The 17,131-nt window shown below is 57.4% G+C and overlaps 3 protein-coding genes across 4 annotated transcripts; all 3 read right to left on the bottom strand.

Annotated features, from left to right (window-relative positions):
* Positions 1-869: 869 nt before the first annotated feature.
* Positions 870-3,479, bottom strand: LOC130152664 (zona pellucida sperm-binding protein 3-like). The gene is made up of 9 exons (XM_056346598.1): positions 3,111-3,479; positions 2,541-2,659; positions 2,353-2,456; positions 1,966-2,143; positions 1,769-1,889; positions 1,584-1,675; positions 1,254-1,390; positions 1,088-1,177; positions 870-1,014 (listed from the first exon to the last, which is right to left on the bottom strand). The coding sequence occupies exons 1-9, from the start codon at positions 3,477-3,479 to the stop codon at positions 890-892; spliced, it is 1,335 nt and encodes a 444-aa protein (XP_056202573.1). The 3' UTR covers positions 870-889.
* Positions 3,480-7,024: 3,545 nt separating this feature from the next.
* Positions 7,025-11,701, bottom strand: LOC130152437 (zona pellucida sperm-binding protein 3-like). Its single transcript, XM_056345983.1, has 9 exons — positions 10,604-11,701; positions 9,613-9,731; positions 9,435-9,538; positions 9,032-9,209; positions 8,819-8,939; positions 8,330-8,421; positions 8,005-8,147; positions 7,641-7,730; positions 7,025-7,549 (listed from the first exon to the last, which is right to left on the bottom strand). Exons 1-9 carry the CDS (start codon positions 10,997-10,999, stop codon positions 7,440-7,442), a joined length of 1,353 nt encoding a protein of 450 aa, XP_056201958.1. The 5' UTR covers positions 11,000-11,701; the 3' UTR covers positions 7,025-7,439.
* A 153-nt stretch (positions 11,702-11,854) lies between these two features.
* On the bottom strand, positions 11,855-16,985 carry LOC130152436 (protein PML-like). Of its 2 annotated transcripts, none has more exons than XM_056345982.1 (4): positions 16,844-16,985; positions 15,712-16,181; positions 14,190-14,767; positions 11,855-12,965 (listed from the first exon to the last, which is right to left on the bottom strand). In XM_056345982.1, exons 1-4 carry the CDS (start codon positions 16,862-16,864, stop codon positions 12,142-12,144), a joined length of 1,893 nt encoding a protein of 630 aa, XP_056201957.1. In that variant the 5' UTR covers positions 16,865-16,985; the 3' UTR covers positions 11,855-12,141. The 2 variants fall into 2 exon arrangements, 1 of the variants encoding a protein (XP_056201957.1); XR_008822980.1 differs by having other exon boundaries at positions 12,828-12,965; positions 13,055-14,767.
* Positions 16,986-17,131: the final 146 nt, after the last annotated feature.

The following is a 17,131-nucleotide window of genomic DNA, read 5'->3' as shown; positions in this document are numbered from 1 at the left end:
GGTAAGGGACGCTCCGGCTGAGGGGCACCCGGGCGCCCCCCCCGACGCCCTAACGGACCCTCCGGCTCATTCAGCCCCGACCGACGGCCGCCCCGTCTCCCCCCGCGGCTGCCCCAGCTCGGGTTCAGCCCCGGCTGCCTCCCCCCAGCCCCGGCTGCGCCATGGACGCTTCGGCCCCGCGGCCGTCTGGGGACAGAGGCGGCACCGGGGCTGCCGGAGGGTCCCATGGCCCTGCTCGACACCCGCTGCCCCCCGGCTCTCGCCCCCCCAGCCGGCATCTGGGGGCTGGGAACGGCCAACCGTCTCCAGCTCCCCTGCCCCGCAGGCGGCACCGGGCGGGCTCGGATCCCCACAGGCAGCCCCGACCCCCCCCCAGCTTGTGCAGGGGCCCGGCAGGTGGCCCCTCACCGGAGCGGAGTGCCCCTACCTCATGCCCCTACCTCGGGTGTGTGGCCCCCAAGGGGGGGGTGCCAGTGCCGGGGCTGTCACTTGTCCCCTTCCAGGAGGGCCCTCCCGAGGGAGCTGGGGTCCTTCCCTGGCCGAGCCCGAGCCCCCCACCCCAGGCTCAGCCTCCCCCCCCAGGAGCAGTGGCCAGAGGTCAGAGGACCCAGCTGGGATTCCTCTAGGGCAAGGGGACTGTTCCCGGTGTCACCCATGAGTGGGGCAGCTCCCAAAGCTGAGCCCCAAAGAGGTCCGAAACCCAGGTGAGGATGTGAGGGACCTCCCCGGGAGCTGGGAGGCTCTGGCACCCCCACAGCCACGTGCCAGGGATGGATGCTCCCTCTCCAGCAGGGCACCCAGCCCCATCCCGCCCCCAGGGTACCATTGCAGAGGAGCAGCACCGACACGCTTTGTCCTTCCCAGGCTTTATTCCGCTCTCGCCCTGCGCTCAGGCCAAGGCGCGGGCGCACCTCCTGCGCCCCATGCCCACGGCCAGCACCACGCCGGCCAGCCCCACACCGGCCACCATGCAGATCAGCCCTGTCCCCACACTGGGCACCGCTTTCACCCCACCTGCAAAACCAAGGAGGCTGTTAGCGCTTGTCACCAGGGCTGTGACATGGGGCCACAGCCCGCCGGGACTCACCCTGACCTTCCTTCTGCCACTCTCCCACGGCGCCTGCATCCCTCGAGAGGAGCACAGGGCCGATGACCACGTCTGCTTCAGCCTTTTTCCCTAGGGAGGAAGGAGTGATGAGGTGGGCATGTCCCACAACCCCAGGGTGTCCCCTCCATCCCCATGGGGACCTTACCGTTGGCATCATGGCGGCGGAAGCGGCGGCTGGGCCATTGGTCCAGGGGGTTGAGCCTCCGGGAGAGCACAGGGGACTCGCAGTTGCCCATCTCACAGCAGCTGCAGATGTCCCGAGTGCCTTCCACGGGTGCCCAGCTGTAGCAGAGTGGGAGCATCATCACCAGAGCTCTGATGGCACCCATGGAGCATTCATGCCCCCCCTAAATCTGGGTCCATGACCCCCATCATGGGGGTGACCATGACACCCGTGCTGTGCTGGGTTGCAGGGTGCTGGTGGGGACCTACCCAGGTGTGCCACATCCCGGTGCAGGGTGCAGCAGCTACTCACGTGTTTCTGGCTTTGTTGAAGGAACAAGCCTTGTTCAGGGGGTCTGGGGTTTGGTCCACTGGGGTCACCTTCAGGTGGCAGGTGATGTAGATCTGTGGGGAGGGCAACGGAAAGAGGTGGGGACCCACTGGTGGGGAACACCAGCTTGGTTTGGGGCTGGCAGGGGGACAGACACGCAGCCTTACCAGGTTCCTGGTGTCTCCTGCAAACCTAAACACGTCGATCCTGAAGCGCAGCATGTCCTCCCGAGGCCGCGGGGTGATGAAGGTAGAGCTGGTGTCATCTGACCTCCCATCAACCAGGCACCTGAGGTGGGAAGGGAGGGTCAGCATCCCAGTGAGCCCCCCACCAGCACTGCTGCAGGCGGGTCCCCGGGGCTCACCCGTTGAAGTCGATGATGGTGTAGTGGGGTGAGGAATCTGTGCCGGGGCTCAGGGCGGCCACGCAGCTGTCCACAAACAGCCGCAGCGGCACGTGGCTCTCGGTGCCCACCTCTGCTTGGATGTTGAGGACATCACCCAGCTGGAAACCGGTGAAGGGTCTCTCAGCGCTCCAGTCCTCTGCAAGGCAGTGCCGCGGTGACAAGGTGGGGGTGGCTCTGACTGTCCCCAAGTGTCCATGGGACCAGAGCTTAGCCCAAAAGCAGGAGTGCTGGTGTTTGGCATGGGGTAGGTTGGTGTACCCAGTGGGGTGCTGGGTCCCTGAGTTCCCCACACTGGGAAAAGGGTGGAAAATCTCTGTCTGCAGGTCGGTATGGCTTCCCACCTACCGTTCATGAGGCGCAGGGAGAACACCAGCCTCTCCTCTGCTGACAGCGTGGAGCTGAAGGGAGCCCAGGTGGGCCGGATGGCATTGCTGCTGACGTTCTCCCTCCTGGGCAAGGACCTTGTGCATCAGGATACAGCCCTGTGCTGGTCCCCAGGGACTGGGGGGGTACTGAGGATGGGGAGGCCTCACCTGGGGTAGTGGCACTCGATGGGGATGACAGCGGGATTGCTGCGGATGATGACAGGGTTGCTGGCAGGGCTGGGGTCATAGTTGAGGAGTGTGCGGTAGATGAGGGAATCTGGCGTGATCTGGGCAGGGAAGCAGTGAGAAGCTGTCAGAGAGGCCACCCCACCTCCCACCACAACCAAGCCACATAGCCACCCTTTCCTAAGTGGGAAATGCCGGGGAAATCCAAAGAAAGGGGGGAAAAGCCGGTGGAAAAGGGATGAAGGAGGCCGGCCTCATTCTCAGCAAGTTAAACTTCCTAATGGGCCAAAATGTGAGTGAAATGGGCCTGACGTGGGGGCTTTGCACCGTCAGCATGTCTCCAGCTGAAAGGGCAAAGCAGCCGTGGGGCAAAAATACTCCAGTATGGGGAAAATAGCCACTTGTCCTTCCCCCAGGCTGGTCCCTGATGGGGCTCTGTGCCTGGCACACAGGGCTCCCCCCAGCATCACACTGGATGGCCGGTGCACCGTCCCCCTGGAGATGCTCCCAGGGGGAATACCGGCGGGAAGCACCGCAGGGAGAAGGACTTACCTGCACGATGCTGCCACACTCGTGGAGGCCGGCGGTGAAGATGACAGTGTTGTGGACCGGGTTCAGTGAGGAATGCTTGCACGCTGCTGGCCCCAGCGTCAGGTCAGCTGCATTGACCAGGCGGCCGGTGCCAAAGAGGTCCCTGTGCACCGTCACCACCAGCTGAGCCTCCTGGCACTGCACCATCACCGGCTGCTGGCTGGAGATGGCTCGAGATTGGGGGTCCTCCATCCAGGACCAGGTGTGGGGGCCTGCCCGCACCCCCCGGCTCGCTGGGTCACCCCAGGAGAAATCCCAGGGTGGGTAGGCAGCCACCTCACCCACCACCCAGCAGAGAAGAGCGAGGATCAAGCCGCTTTCGGGTCCCATCCTGCCTTCTTCCAGCAAATCCCAGCACAGAGAGCTGCAGCTGCTCCTCCAGCCTTTATATCCACTTTGGAGCAGGAGCCGTCCGCCCCTGGTCTCCCATTTGGGGACCAATGGCACCCAAAGGCCAGCCCTCATAGGTGCAGGGAGAGGGGAGGCACAACCCCGTCATTCCCGGGGTGTGGGGACCCCCTGTTCCTGGGCTGCCCAAGGCAAAAGAAAACATCCTTGTCAGCCTCTTCGGGGAAGGTTGTTTATAAAACTCAGCAGAAGCCGGAGACGGGGAGACTGGTGCAAAGAGACTTGTTTAGGTTATAAGGTGATAAGGGGCTTTTCAAGGCTGCTGGGGAGGTGACAGCAGCAGGGAGCACAGGATCCATGATCCCAATCCGGGTGCTTCCCATCCCCTCCATGGGGACCATCCCTGCCCGGCGCCATTGTTTCCCCTGGGACTTTGGTTTTCCGCTCAGATGCTGATGTGCTGGGGCAGCTGGGGAGCCCACGCACTCACAGCTCCAGCCTGAATGGGGACTTTACACATCCCCCTGCTCCTCAGCAGGGCCGGGATGGGGACTTTCAGGCAGCAGCAGCTGATGGAGAACCCTCACCCCTGACACGAGTGTGGGTGTTCTCAGCCTGGGCCAAACCAGCCCTGCTTCAGCCTCGGCAGCGAGGGCATTAGCTGCAGCACTACAACCTCTCTTTTTTGTCTCTCCTGCCCTTCTCCAGCTCTTTCCGTTGTGTTTGTTTTGTTGCATTCAAGGAAACAGGCTCAGGGTATAAGAAGCTGAAGGCAAAGCACTCGCTCCACCCGTGCTGCAGCACCCCGGTTTGTATCCCACCCCCCACAAGCAGGGCTGGGCATTGCCTGGCTTGTCACAGCTGGAGAACAGGGAAAGCTGCTTAAAAATAAACCAGACATGTTTTCAAGCCTCGGTATTGGAGTTTCTGTCCCTTCTTTTGAACACTTTTCCCCTACCAGGGCTCTGCAAGCATCCCATAGACTCCATACATGGGGCGCTCCATTTTATACCCCAAATCCCTCTCTATTTTTTGAGATACCCCTGGCAAGCTCTAGGGACAGTAGAAAGCCTCTGGTTTGGATGTTCAAGCTGGAGAAGCTGTGCCATTTCTGGGAAAATGAAAAGAAACAGAAAGTTTTGGGGCAGGTGTTGGCCAGCCTGCTCCTAGCAGAAATCACACCAGGTTTGGAGCTGGGACTAGCTTGTGCCTGACAACAACCCCAAAAACCACCCATGTAAAGCTTTATGGGCCAGCAAAAAACCTTCTGCCTTTTCCCCCAGGAGCCAATTCCCCATCCCTGCTGCTGTCAGCAAGTCCAGGACTTCTCCTCCATGTTTAAAATACCTTGAGGCTGGCACTTGTGTGGAAATGCCAGGGATTCCAGCATACCGAGCCCAGTGCATGCATCAGGGAAGATAACACCAGCCCACGATGCTGAATCAGTAAATAAGCAGCTGACCCCCTCCTGGGGGAAAGAACATCACTGCTTGGCTGGGTCCTTGGCTGCAAGGACCACAGGCGATGCCTGGTCTCACCCCATAGCGCCGGAGCTCAGGAGCCAGCTCTGGGGTTAGGTTGTGGGTCTCTGGGTACCAGGGCTTGATCCCAGCAGGAGAGTAAATCCCTCTCACGGGTCACACACCGACTCAGGGCAGAGGTGTTTCTCTATGAAAAAGGGGATTTCTGCTCCCAGCTTAGCCCTTGCCAGGACCAGCTGTCCATCTTTATTCTAAGCACAGCACATTGGCTATGGACCAGCACAGTTGGGAAAAAGCGTGAGGTTTTTTTTTGGAGGAGGCAGAGATCAGAAAGTCCCAGGGCACCGGACAAGCACAAACCCCTTGTGTCTCTTTCTCTTTCATACAATGGGGGGGACTTATAACAAGAAGTTTTAAGGAAAAATGAGATGTGCTTTCAAGTAAAAAACCTCTCATCAGATGGCGCAGTCAGTGCTGCTGTTAAGCCTCATTGGAGCCAGGGATGCTGCCCAGGAAAGGGCAGGAGCTGCCAGAGCAGGATGGCTGCTTGGGAAATCCAGTGTTTCCCCATCCCCCAGCTCCCTTACAGACCAGATTTGGCCGATGTCTCCCTTCCTGGAGGCAGCAGAAGTATTTTGGCTGAATAGCTGCAGGCCAGCTGTGCTGAGTGGCATGGAGAAGGGTTTTCATCGGAGAGACAGTGCCAGCTCAGAACACATGTGCCAAGGGATGGTCAGGGTACTGGGCATCTAGAAAAGATGCTGATCAAGAAGAAATCAGTTATGCAAAGATTTAACACATCAACACAACTCCCAGTCTGGGAGGTTCAGGCTGAGCGAGGAAATACTTCTTCTCCGAAGGGTTGTGCAGCCCTAGGATTGGGGGAATCTTCCCCCACAGCCATTGCCATCCTCAGCCAGGCCAGCACCAGGCTGACACATCTAGTGTTGCACTGGAGACCTTCTGAGACCCCTTCCATGCACATTTCCATGGCCCTTCCTCTCCCTTCTGCCCCAAAACCATGTAGCTCACAGCTCCCAGGGGATAGTGAAGACTTCTCCCAGCTATTCCCCTTAGAAGCTCCTACATCCCACCTTGCTGCAAAACATTCCCAGCAACAAACAGGTTATATGGATGAGAAAAGCTGCACTGACCACTGCAGCCTAAACTCAGTGTGCAGCTCCCTGACCCAAGCCAAAACTAATTTTTAGTTATGAGGGAGGGCCTCAAAATTTGCATTTAGAGCTGTGAGCAGCCAAACTGACAGCAAAGGAAGGGCTGAGACAGTAGTTTAGGTGACCTGAACTCCCAAGTCCAGCTTGGCACCTTGTACCAAAGGAACCTCTGTGCAAGGCAACATCTATCAAAGGACACCTGGCTGAGGGTCTTCAGGGTGCTGGATGACACCCAAAGATGAGACACCACTTTCCTGCCCCCCACAGCCAAGAGCACTGCCCCAGCTCCCCTGGAGCAGGCAAAGAGGTTGCTAAAGTCCTCCTGCTCCCTGCAAAACCAGCTCAAGAGACAGCCACGCGGCAAGCAAGCCCCAGCGCCTCACATGTCTGTTTTCCATGAACCCAGCCACCTGAATTAGCTCTGAAAACAAACACTGCATCCCAAGATGTTCAGTTCACCCAGTTCCCACCACTGCCTAAAGCGGGAACCTCTCCCAGCTACTGTGAGCAGCAGGACTCTGCTTTGGCAAGATGTTTGTGCCCCATTACAGCTACACTGCTAAGCAGAAGAGCCCAAATTTTCACAGCACTGGGAGGGGGGGGAAAAAGTGCAAGTGTGACTCCGACATATCAGAAAGTCCCTGTCTGAAGAGGGGGCAGCAAGAGTAGAAATTCCAGCGCCTGCCCCAAGGACTGTTTATACATTTCAGCCAAGGCCTGTTACACATAACTATGTGTAAACAGTCCTTGGGGCAGGCGCTGGAATTCCTGCCTGTCCCAGAAAGAGTCCAACCCACCAGCCCTCAAGTCATGCTCCCTTCCTCACCCAGCAAAGCCTGATTTCTCTCCCAGAAACAGCTTTAGGCAGGAGGAGAATGATCAAAGTTTTATTAAACTCTTAGCTTATTGAGTAAGGAGTTACCAGCATGGAGCAGACCCGAGTAGCTCCACAGAAAGGTAAAAGGTTTTGGGGCTAAACACAACTCCAAGCTTCTACAGACAAGAAAACAGAGCATCTGGGTGGCTATTTTTCCCCCATCACTTCCCAGCTGGGTGCTCAGGGAGGAGTTCATGGGGGTGCAAGACTGTACAAAGCTCTGCTGAGGACAGGGCTTCAGCATAATGAGGTATCTAAACTGGGTTTAGGGAGGCAAAGAGGCACAGGTACAAGTTAGCATGAAGATTAGTATTTGTCTACCTCTAGGAAGACTTGTCTCCCCACCAAGCCTCACAGTCCTCCCATTTATTCTCTTCTTGGACAGACTAGAAAAGTTGAAGCCAGTGACTTAGACAGGGTTGCTGGCTTTCCAGCAGACAGCCAGAGCTCCCAGGACACCTATGATCAGGATGGCCAACCCAGCAACCGCAGCCAGCCCCAACACCATCCACAAGTGACCTGCATGTAGGAAGGAGAAGTAAAGGGGTGGTTATGGGCCAGAGCCAGGACCTGCCACACAAGCCATCCACCTTCCCTGGGTTCACCCTACCTGGGGAAGGCTTCCTCCTAACTGGGTGGTCCTGCCAGCTGTGGATGAAGAGAGGTCCAACCACAACATCTGCTTCTTTCATCACAGAATCTGAAAGGGAGGACCTTTGAACACTCAAGCTTATTTGAACACCTAGCTCTCCCAAGTCCTGGACTAGCACTGAGGAGCCAACAGGTAGTAAGGCAGCTCCAGGCACCCAGCTCTGAGCAAGTGACCATGATCACAGAATGGTTTGGGTTGGCAGAGACCTTTAAAGATCATCTAGTTCCAACCTCCCTGCCATGGGCCAGGACACCTTCTGCTAGACCAGGTTGCACAAAGCTCCATCCGTGATGGTGACAGAGCCCAAAGGGCACAGACATACCGAGCTGGGAGGGCAGCTCTCTCCGGACGCGTCCTCCTTGCCATTGTGAGGGAGCATAGAGCCTCCTGGAGTGCCTGGCTGAGCCACAGCTCCTCAGCTCACAGCAGGAGCAGACATCCCTGGTGCCTTCCACAGGAGTCCAGCTAGAAGACAGCCTGGTGAGCAGCCCACCCTATGGCAGGAACCCCTCACGTGCTTTGAGATGTCCTAGAAGAGGCCAAAAGCCGCCCACCCAGATGGCCAGCCCCACCTTCCTAGAAGGTGACACACCAAATGCAAAGCCCAAGCCCCTCACCCCCAGGCAAGCTGCTGTTCAAACACTCACAGGCTGCTGGCTTTGTTGAAGGAGCAAGCCTTGTTCAGAGGGTCTGGAGCTTGGTCAGCCAGGGAGACCTTCATGTGGCAGGTGATGTAGATCTGGGGAGGCCCGGCAGAACAGAGGGTTAGGCTGTCCTTCACCTTCATGGCTTTCCTGTGCACCGTGAAGGTGGTCTCCAATGGGACTACCAGCTCCCCAGGGCAACTCAAGCCCCTCCATTTCCTTCAAACCCCTTAACATTCAGCTATTGAAGGTGATCAGGAGGGCTTGTCCTGGCCAGTGTCAATACTGGTCTCCAAGGAAGATCCTTGGCTCAGAGGGCCATGACACAGAACCAGTAATACAGCGTGACCTCATTCCTACGTTGCTAGGAGGCAGTTGCCTTGGGAATGTAACTCTAGACAAAAAAACCACATGAACTTTCTTAACCTTAACAGAGCGAGGCTATAACTCCATTTAAGACAAGAGAATCCACTTGCTTTAGAAAGGATTTACCAGATTGCGGGAGTCTCCTGCAAACTTGAATGCATCTACTGCAAACTGAAGCACATCTTGCCTGGGTCTTGGGGATATAAAAGTTGAGGTCACATCATCCAGTTGCCCATCCACCAGGCACCTAGACGAAAGCGAAGGCCAGCAGGATCTCACTGTCAGATATCAATAACATGCAGAAAGGCACCCCTAAGCAAGGGCACAGCCAGCTCTTACCCACTGAAGTCAATGAAAGCATACTGGGGAGAGGAGCTCCTGTCCGGGGTCAGGGTAGCCACACAATTGTCCACAAAGAGCCTCAGAGGTGCATGGTTCTCAGTGTTGACACCAGCTTGGAAGTGGAGGACCTCTCCCAACCGAAATATGGTGGAGACTCTCTCAGCACTCCAGTCATCTGGAAGGAGAGAGGTCAGCAGGTACTCATGAATGGGAAGCCAGCTTGTCCTTCACTGCTTCCACCCAGGGAAGCCCAACAGGTCCAAGGGCACTCCCCAGAACTGTACCAAATCCCAGCTGCTCCAGAAGCCCTGGGGCAACACCAGCACCACCTGTGCATCTAGTGGAAGCACGGCCAGCCCAGGGTGCCCTGCACCAGGGACAACCCTGACCCACAACCTACCATTCATGAGGTGCAGGGAGAAGGACAGCTTCTCCTCAGAAGAGAGGGTGGAGTGGAAGGGTGCCCAGGTGGGCTTCACACCATAGCTGCTCACATTGTCCCTCCTGGGGAGAGATGCCCATAGTTAAATTCTGGGGCAGGAGGGGGGTTTGCTCCGTATCCCTGCACATCAGCTCACCTTGGGTAATGGCACTCAATTGGAACCATGGCAGGGCTGGTGCGGATGATGACAGGGTTGCCAGCAGAAACTGGATTGTAATTTAAGCTCGTGCTGTACACTAGAGCATCAGGGGTCACCTGGGGAAAGACAAGACACATTACCCGGTCATTAAGAGCCCTGTTCTTTCAGCCACACACAGAGCAGCACATTTAAGCCTGGACACAGAGTGCTGAGATATTTCTTCTGGCCATCAGCATCTGTAGTGGAGACAGGGGAGCGGTGCTCAGCCTGCTGCAGGGATGCTCAGGACTAGGAAGCTGCTCCAGCCTTTCCCAGGACTGCCTCTGCTCAGCCGAGCTGCGCACAGAGGTGTTCAAGCTAATTTTTTTTTTTTCTTCTAGTTCCTGTACCCCAGAACAACAGACAAGAAGGTCTGCCCTCCAGGACAGAGGATGACTTCTGCTCAGGGGGATTTAATGAAGATATCTGCTGGCTGGAGTATGGCGGTGGGGGGGTCACTTGCTCACCCTCCTGAGCCCAAGCCTGTCCTAGGGGAGAGATCACTTCAAATTTCAGTTCTCTGTGACAGGCAGCTTCACACTACACCCCAGCAGCAGTAGGAGCACTCGGGTGCCTCCCGAGGTGAGCATCCACTGCTGGCTTGGTGCAGCGGCTCCCAGCATCAGCTCCTCTGGGCTCCACCCTGGAGGTGGCAGCACCAGCTTAAGTAGTCCTGGAAGATTTAGATACTTTTGTATTCATCAGGAAAAAATTTCTCTGCCTCTTGCCTACCCTTCCCGCCTCACACAACCCCCAGCAAAGCTCCTGCTGCCCCTGAAAAGCAGACTGAGATGTTCAGCCTCCAGGGAAGGCTTAGGAGCCTTTCCCTGAGCCCAACTACACCGCGACACCCTGCCAGTCAGCACCCCAAGGCACCAAGGTGCAAGCCAAGAGGCAGCCCCCCCCCAGGAATGCTGCCCCCCCCCCCCCCCCCCCCCCCAGGCCTTACCTTAAGGGTGCTGCCACACTCGTGCAGTCCAGCCACGAAGGTCACGGTGCCCTCAGCAGCACTCGGGGCCACAGGCAGGCAGCCAGCCGAGCCCAGGGTCAGCTCCACAGCCCTGACCAGCCGCCCCGTACCAAAGAGGTCCCTGTGCACCGCGACCACCACCTGCGCCTCCTGGCACTGCACAGCCACGGGGTGCAGCGGGGCCACAGCCTGGAGCTGGGACACATCCACCCATGCCCAGGGCTGGGAGAAAGCACGGGGCTGTCCCAAGGAAAGATCCCCTCCATACCGCCATAGCTCTGCCTCCCCTCTAAAGAAGCCCCAGGGGTTGTAAGAAACCACCTCCCCAAAAACCCAGCAGAAAAGAGCAAACCCCAGGCTGCTTCCAGACTTCATCCTGCCTACCAGGGTCCAGCACAAGGAGCAACTGCTGCCCAGGGACCTTTTATAGCCCACATCTCCCACAGCTGCTCCTAACCCAGGTGAGCGGCACACTTCCCATAAAGGCAGTTGGCAACAGCTGAGAGCACTCAGTTCCCTGGGGAACCCATCCTGGTGGGCTCTAATGAGCTAACGAGGTGCTGGACTGGGTCCCTTGGGAGGTCTCCCTCTGGGAGAGGTGATGAGTTTGATGTGCAGCCAACTGCTTTTTTTCCTCCTGTTTAAGGTACCAGCCAGCTCTGTAAGATCCAGAGATGTGTCCCACCTCCAGACCATATGTCCCACCTCTAGATCATGGGGCCCTTCTGCAGCTGGGGGATGGTGTGGAGGTGACACTTTCCCAAGGAACCTACTCTTCATGTGCTCAAACTTGTCCTTGTCCCCAGCTCCTCAAAGGTGCTGATGGTTCTCATGGAGCTGCTCACATCAAGGGCAACGGGGCATTTCCAGGGTGCAGGGGACTCTTCACTACCAAGCAAAAGCTGATTTTTTTTTGAGGAAGAAGCGGAAACTTAAATTCGAATCAGGATAAAAGGAAAAGGGAGGTTCGTGGAGGAGATCCCCATGGGTTGGCCTGAACCACATCCCTGGTCCTGCAGGACCAGACTCTGCATGGTGGCATCCACACTGACATGGTCACCCCTGTTTCCTTGTGTTTCCTTGTGCTTCCTGGGATTTCAGCAAAAGGGTGGAAAACGCTTGTGCACACGTGGCTGTTTAACCGTTTCCTGAACAGGAACCAGTTTCCTGAACAGCCACCAGCTTCCTGGGCAGGAGTGGTGCTGAAATGACTGGCAGTAAAATAATTAATAGAATAATCATTATCAGTGATAATATTAAAGCTATTAGGTATTATACATAATCATTATTCTTACAAATTATTAGAATTATTAGACCTGGGGCAAAATGGTCCTCATGGTGGGTAGTCCATCCCTTCCTGGGATGATGCAGCAGCAGGTTGTCTCCTCCATGGTCCCCAGAAGGAGTGGACTGGGGCAGGCTGACCCAGCTGAATCACCCTGCAAGTCCTCCACTGGGACCTTTAAAGGGGTTTCCAAGTGGCTGCAGTCCAGGCAAATGTTCTGGTTTGCAGACCCTCACTTCTTCCTCTGCTTCTGAAGTCTGGTGCTGGGCTTCCCACCACGCTTGCCCCTGGTGGGGTGCCTTGATTTGGGGCATTCTCCCTTGGAGGCTGGGCTGGGGGTCTTTGAGTGTGTTGGGCTGGCAGGGGGGGAAGCAGAAGGGGGTCTGCTGGGGGAAGGGGCCGTGGCAGCTGCTGGGACCAGCAGTTCATGCTTCTGCAGAGTGCTGGGAGGGAATAACTCCATCATGTTGGAGGGCAGCGATGGCCAGTCATCTGTGGTAGGGGGGTCCCATGTGCTGGCCGTGGGCTGCAGCAAGGGTCCCACAGCAGAGGCAATGGTGGCCAGGGAGTGGGACATGGCTTGGACCTCCTGGGTCATGGACACCAGGTGCTTGTTTGCCTTGTGCTGAGATTGCAGGAGGCGATCGCTGATCTTCAGGAACTTGTCCACCTGCTGCATGTTGGACCTGGCCCAGCCACCAAAACCTTCCTGCAGGGAGGCCAGAGAGTCCTGAATGCTCCTGAGAAGAGACACAGTGTTGCCGTGGGCTGATCCCGAGTCTTCCTCTGCTTCTTCATCCCTCTGCATCAGAAGGGCTGGAGGAGTGGGTTGGGTGAGGGGCATATCCCCTTTCTGGCCTGGACACATGTCTCCTCTGCCACCAGATGGGTCTGACGCAGGGACACAGGGCTGGCGGTGGGCAGGCAGCCCCATGGGGAGACCTCCATGTGGTTGGCACTGCTCCCTGGGAGGCTCAAGGTCATGGATCAGGGTGATCTCATCCTCAGATGGGGAGTCATGCTGGGGAGCAGAGGTACCTGTTGTGGGGAGGGGGGCTGAAGGAAACAGAAGGGAAGAATCAGGGCTCAGAGGGTCCTCCCAGCCTTGGTGCGGTGGAGAGGGGAGATGGAGGGACAATACTTACCATGTGATGGAGATGGAAGGTGTGGGGTGGGAGGCAGCTCCTCTCCAGGAAACCCCAAGCTCCATCCAGGGCATCACCCCTACCCCTTGGGCTCTTCTATGGATCATCCATAGCCCATGAGCTTGCCCTGGGGAGCTCAGTGGTGGATGGCCACATAGGGCCAAGGAGAACACTGGTCATAGCCCAGATCTGAACACAGCAGCAGGGGGACGGAGCAGAAGACCCCATAAAGCCTCTTCCTCCCATTTCTTCCCCCCCTCCCCTATTTTCTGGAAGGACACTACCACCTTCTGACCAAACCTGTCCCTGCACGCAGCACAGATGCCAAGGCCTTCACCATTGCCAAACCACCACCATCTCCACCACAGTGCTTCTGCTGAAGAGCTGGGAGAAGACCTGGGCAAACCTAGCAGTGGTCATGGACCTCTTGCCATCGCTGTCGGGGAGTGCTCTGGGGGAAGTGCTCTGGGGGAACGTCTCACCTTCCTGGTTGGGTAGCCGTCCCAAGTCCCAAGGCGGTAATCAACAACCAGAAAGGGGAATTGCCCCAGGCGGTTGTGGACAAAGGCGCTGAGCAAAGACAAACTGGCTAGAGATGTGAGGAGCAGAAGTGGTCAGTGAGTGGCAGGACACTAAGGCCTGGAGGATGGTTATGACCCCTGAGGGACCGGCACATGTCACCCACACAAACATTTCTCAGAGAGGATGTGTGGTTGATCCAACCCTTCCACCTGCTTCCTCCTTGTGAACACCAGCCTCAGCAAGCCCCTGATCCACGCACCCCATCTCCAGGTGCCACTCACCTCCTTTGTCTTTCAACCCATGGCATGGCTCCATCCCAAGTGATTCACCATGTTCCCTCCCAGCACCACTGCGTTTGGGGGACCGCTGTACCCCACAAGGGCATGAGACAAGCATTGCTTTGGGAATGATGGACACAGCAACACCCAGCCATCCTTGGGGGAGGTTGGAGTGTGCTCACCACATGAGCAAATGCTGGAGGCACAGGTCCATCAAGTCACCATGTGGAAGGAGACCTCAACCTCGTGGAGAACATGGTCTAACCAGGGATATAACCTTCAACTCTCTTTTCAGTCCCCCCTTCCCCAGCCCACCTGGCAAAGTGCCTCCTCACCTGGGTGCCCCGTGACACGCTCCACCAGCGCCTGCAGCCTGGCTCTGCACTCAGCGAGGTTCCTGGGCTGTGCTCGGTCCCCAGCCGCTGGCAGCTGCAGTCGCTGCAGCTCCTCCAGCGAGCCCTTGATGAAGGGCTGCATGTCCATCACCTCCTGCTCCGTGGCATAGAGCCTCATCTTCTCCACCAGCTGCTCGCCTGCCTCCATCCGCTGCAGCACCCCCTCCACGCGCTGCAGCTCCCTCATCAGCTCCCGCCGGCCCTGCTCCTGCCGCGCCTCCACCAGCCCCAGCAGCTCCTCTTCCTCCCGTCGGATCAGCCGCACCAGCTGCTCCACGCGCTGCTGGATCAGCTCCCGCATCTCCCGCTCTGCCTCCTCCAGCCGGGCGGCCTCATCCTGCAGCGCCACGTAGGTGGCCTCAAAGCCACTTCTCTTCTGCCTCAGCTCCTGGCTGATGGTGCCCAGCTCCTCCTGCCTGCGCTGGGTCTCACTGCGGATGTCGCAGAAGGAGGCATGCTGGCTGTCCAGCAGCGCGCAGATGCAGCACATAGGCTTGCAGCACTTCTTGCAGTAGATGCTGTAAGGCCAAGCACAAGTAAAGCGGTAATTTAGACCATGCACTTTGCAATTCATTCATTTATCAAATTGCAAATTAGTTCATTCATTGAATTTAAGTCACCACCAAGTTTGGGACGGGCATTTGGTTTTATACTCTCCCAACTGCAAAAAAACACATTGGTTCACTGTCTCCATGGGGTTTCTGCTCATCTGCTGGGCTGGTGAAAGTCACTGTCGTGACTGTGCAAATGTTATGGTAGACACTTCTCCATGTACCACACGGGCAGTGAAGAAATGAGCTCTCTGCCCTTCTATGAGCGCCTCTTGGGGTTATGTATAAAAACATAAGACCAAAGAGTACCTTATCTCCATAAGATGCCTAAGGCAAGAATATAACAAGTGGGGAGTGGAGAACATCATCTCTCATGTAAGTCTTGGTAGCCCTGGCAAGTGGTGGGCCAGGAACATCAGGGACAACCAGGGAGGGGTTGCATCTGGGCCATCGTGGCTAGCAGCAGTGCTGGCCTCCATGGATGATGTTGCCTCTTCCCCTCTTTCTTGGACTTACCCAGTTAAATCTTGTCCTGCATTGCACCCATGTTATTCCCCAAATCCTCTCCAAGATGGTCTAGTACCATCAGCAAAACACTCTGCTGCCTATCACAGCAAGGTCTTCTTCTTGCTAAGCTCCATCAACCTCACCCTCCTTACCCCAGCAAGGAGAACTCCATGCACTCCTCTCCCTCGTTCTACCCTCTCCTGTCATCACCTCAAACCTGGCTTCATCCAAACCCTCCCTCCATGCCCTAGAGCCCACCAGTCACTACTTCCCACCCATCTTCTGCATGACATGGTGCCAATCAGGGCAGTGGAGAACATGCTGTTCAGTACCATCATGAACGAGGACAAAGATATTTGTGACAAGAAACCACACGCATTGGAGACAGACCTCCTTAGACCTACCTTACAGTCTGGTTCTTGTGGGTCGGGTTGGAGCAGGACAAGTTACCAGTCTTCCTGGCAGCCTTGAGGAAGTCCTTAGCAGACCCTGCCCTGATGTCAATCACCCTCTTGGCTTCATGGCTTTCCCTCTTCAGGTAGTGCTGGTGGGCCTCAAAGCACTGGGTGCAGAGAAACTCCTGGCACTCGGAGCACCAGAACTCACCGGCTCTCTTGCAGTTGTTGCAGAAGAAGTCAGCTCCATCCATGATCTTCTTGTAGACCTTGAGCCTGGCCTGCAGGTTGGTGAAGAGCAGGTTGTCCATGACGCTGGCCTGCGGGATGGCCATGCAGCACTTGGGGCACTGCCTGACAGGCTTGTTTTTGCTCAGGCAACTGAGGCAAAAGGTGTGGAGGCAGGTGAGGAGCTTGAGGCTGGGCGATTCCTGCTGGCAGCCCTCGCAGAAGATGAACTGGAAGTCATCCTCTAGGAGCTTGTGGAGGGAGGAACAGAGGAAGAGGAATGAGTGCTGGGGTGTGTTTTTAAGAGCTTCTGAAATGACATCTTGGAGGGGGAGGTGACCTGCAAACCCTACTTGGAGCAACCAGTTCCCACCAGTGATACTCAGGCCCCGTAAGCAGGGCAGCTATGGCCCGTGCAGCGTGGTCAGGTGGGACGGTGGTCAGGTAGGACGGATGGGGCCCTGCTGAGCGTATCCCTTTCTAGCAAAGAGGGAACAGACGGTCCCCTGGCTATGGGGCTAGGGAGGGCTGCAGGGGGCAGCGCAGAGGATGGGGCACGGAGGAAGCTTCTAAAGACCCCAGGATGACAGCCTGGCAGGGTGGGGGCCATGACCCAGCCATGCGCCGCCCCCCCCCCTCGCTCAGCCCATCCCTCTGGCCTCCAGCCTTCCTCCCTCCTGTATCTGTGCTTTTGCAGGGCTTGGGGTGGGGTGGCTGCATTGGGGACCATCTCTCCTCTCCCTGCCACCCACCAACCCGAGGAGGTGGGGAACACCCCAAAACTCTTAATCCCATCGCGCCCCCCCCCCCCCCCAAAAAAAAAAGGGCCACGCCTTGGGACCGGGGACTTCCTGGTGGCCCGGACCCCCCCTCCCAGGGCCGGAGCCCACCGCCCGCACCCCCCAGCGCTCACCCGGGAGCCGCTGCCGGCCATGGCGGGGCGGGCAGGGCAGGGCCCCACGGACCCCCCTCGAGCCCCCCTGCCCGCGCTGCCGCCGGCACTTTCGGTTTCTTCGGTGCTGCCGTTGACTCCTCCTTCGGGGGGGGGGGGGGGGGGCGCGCTGCGCAGAGCCCGCTCCCAGCCCCGGTTACACCCCCAGCTCCTCCCGGCCATCCAGCAGCGAGGAAACTGGGAGGAGACCCCAAGAACAGCCCCCTCCCCCCCAAAAAAAAACACCAAAGGCATTTCCCCAAGGAAGAG

Source organism: Falco biarmicus, chromosome 7 (genome assembly GCF_023638135.1).
Source record: "Falco biarmicus isolate bFalBia1 chromosome 7, bFalBia1.pri, whole genome shotgun sequence".
NCBI lineage: Eukaryota > Metazoa > Chordata > Aves > Falconiformes > Falconidae > Falco > Falco biarmicus.
The sequence above is the reverse complement of the archived record's forward strand: the minus strand, read 5'-3'. Positions and strand labels throughout refer to the sequence as shown.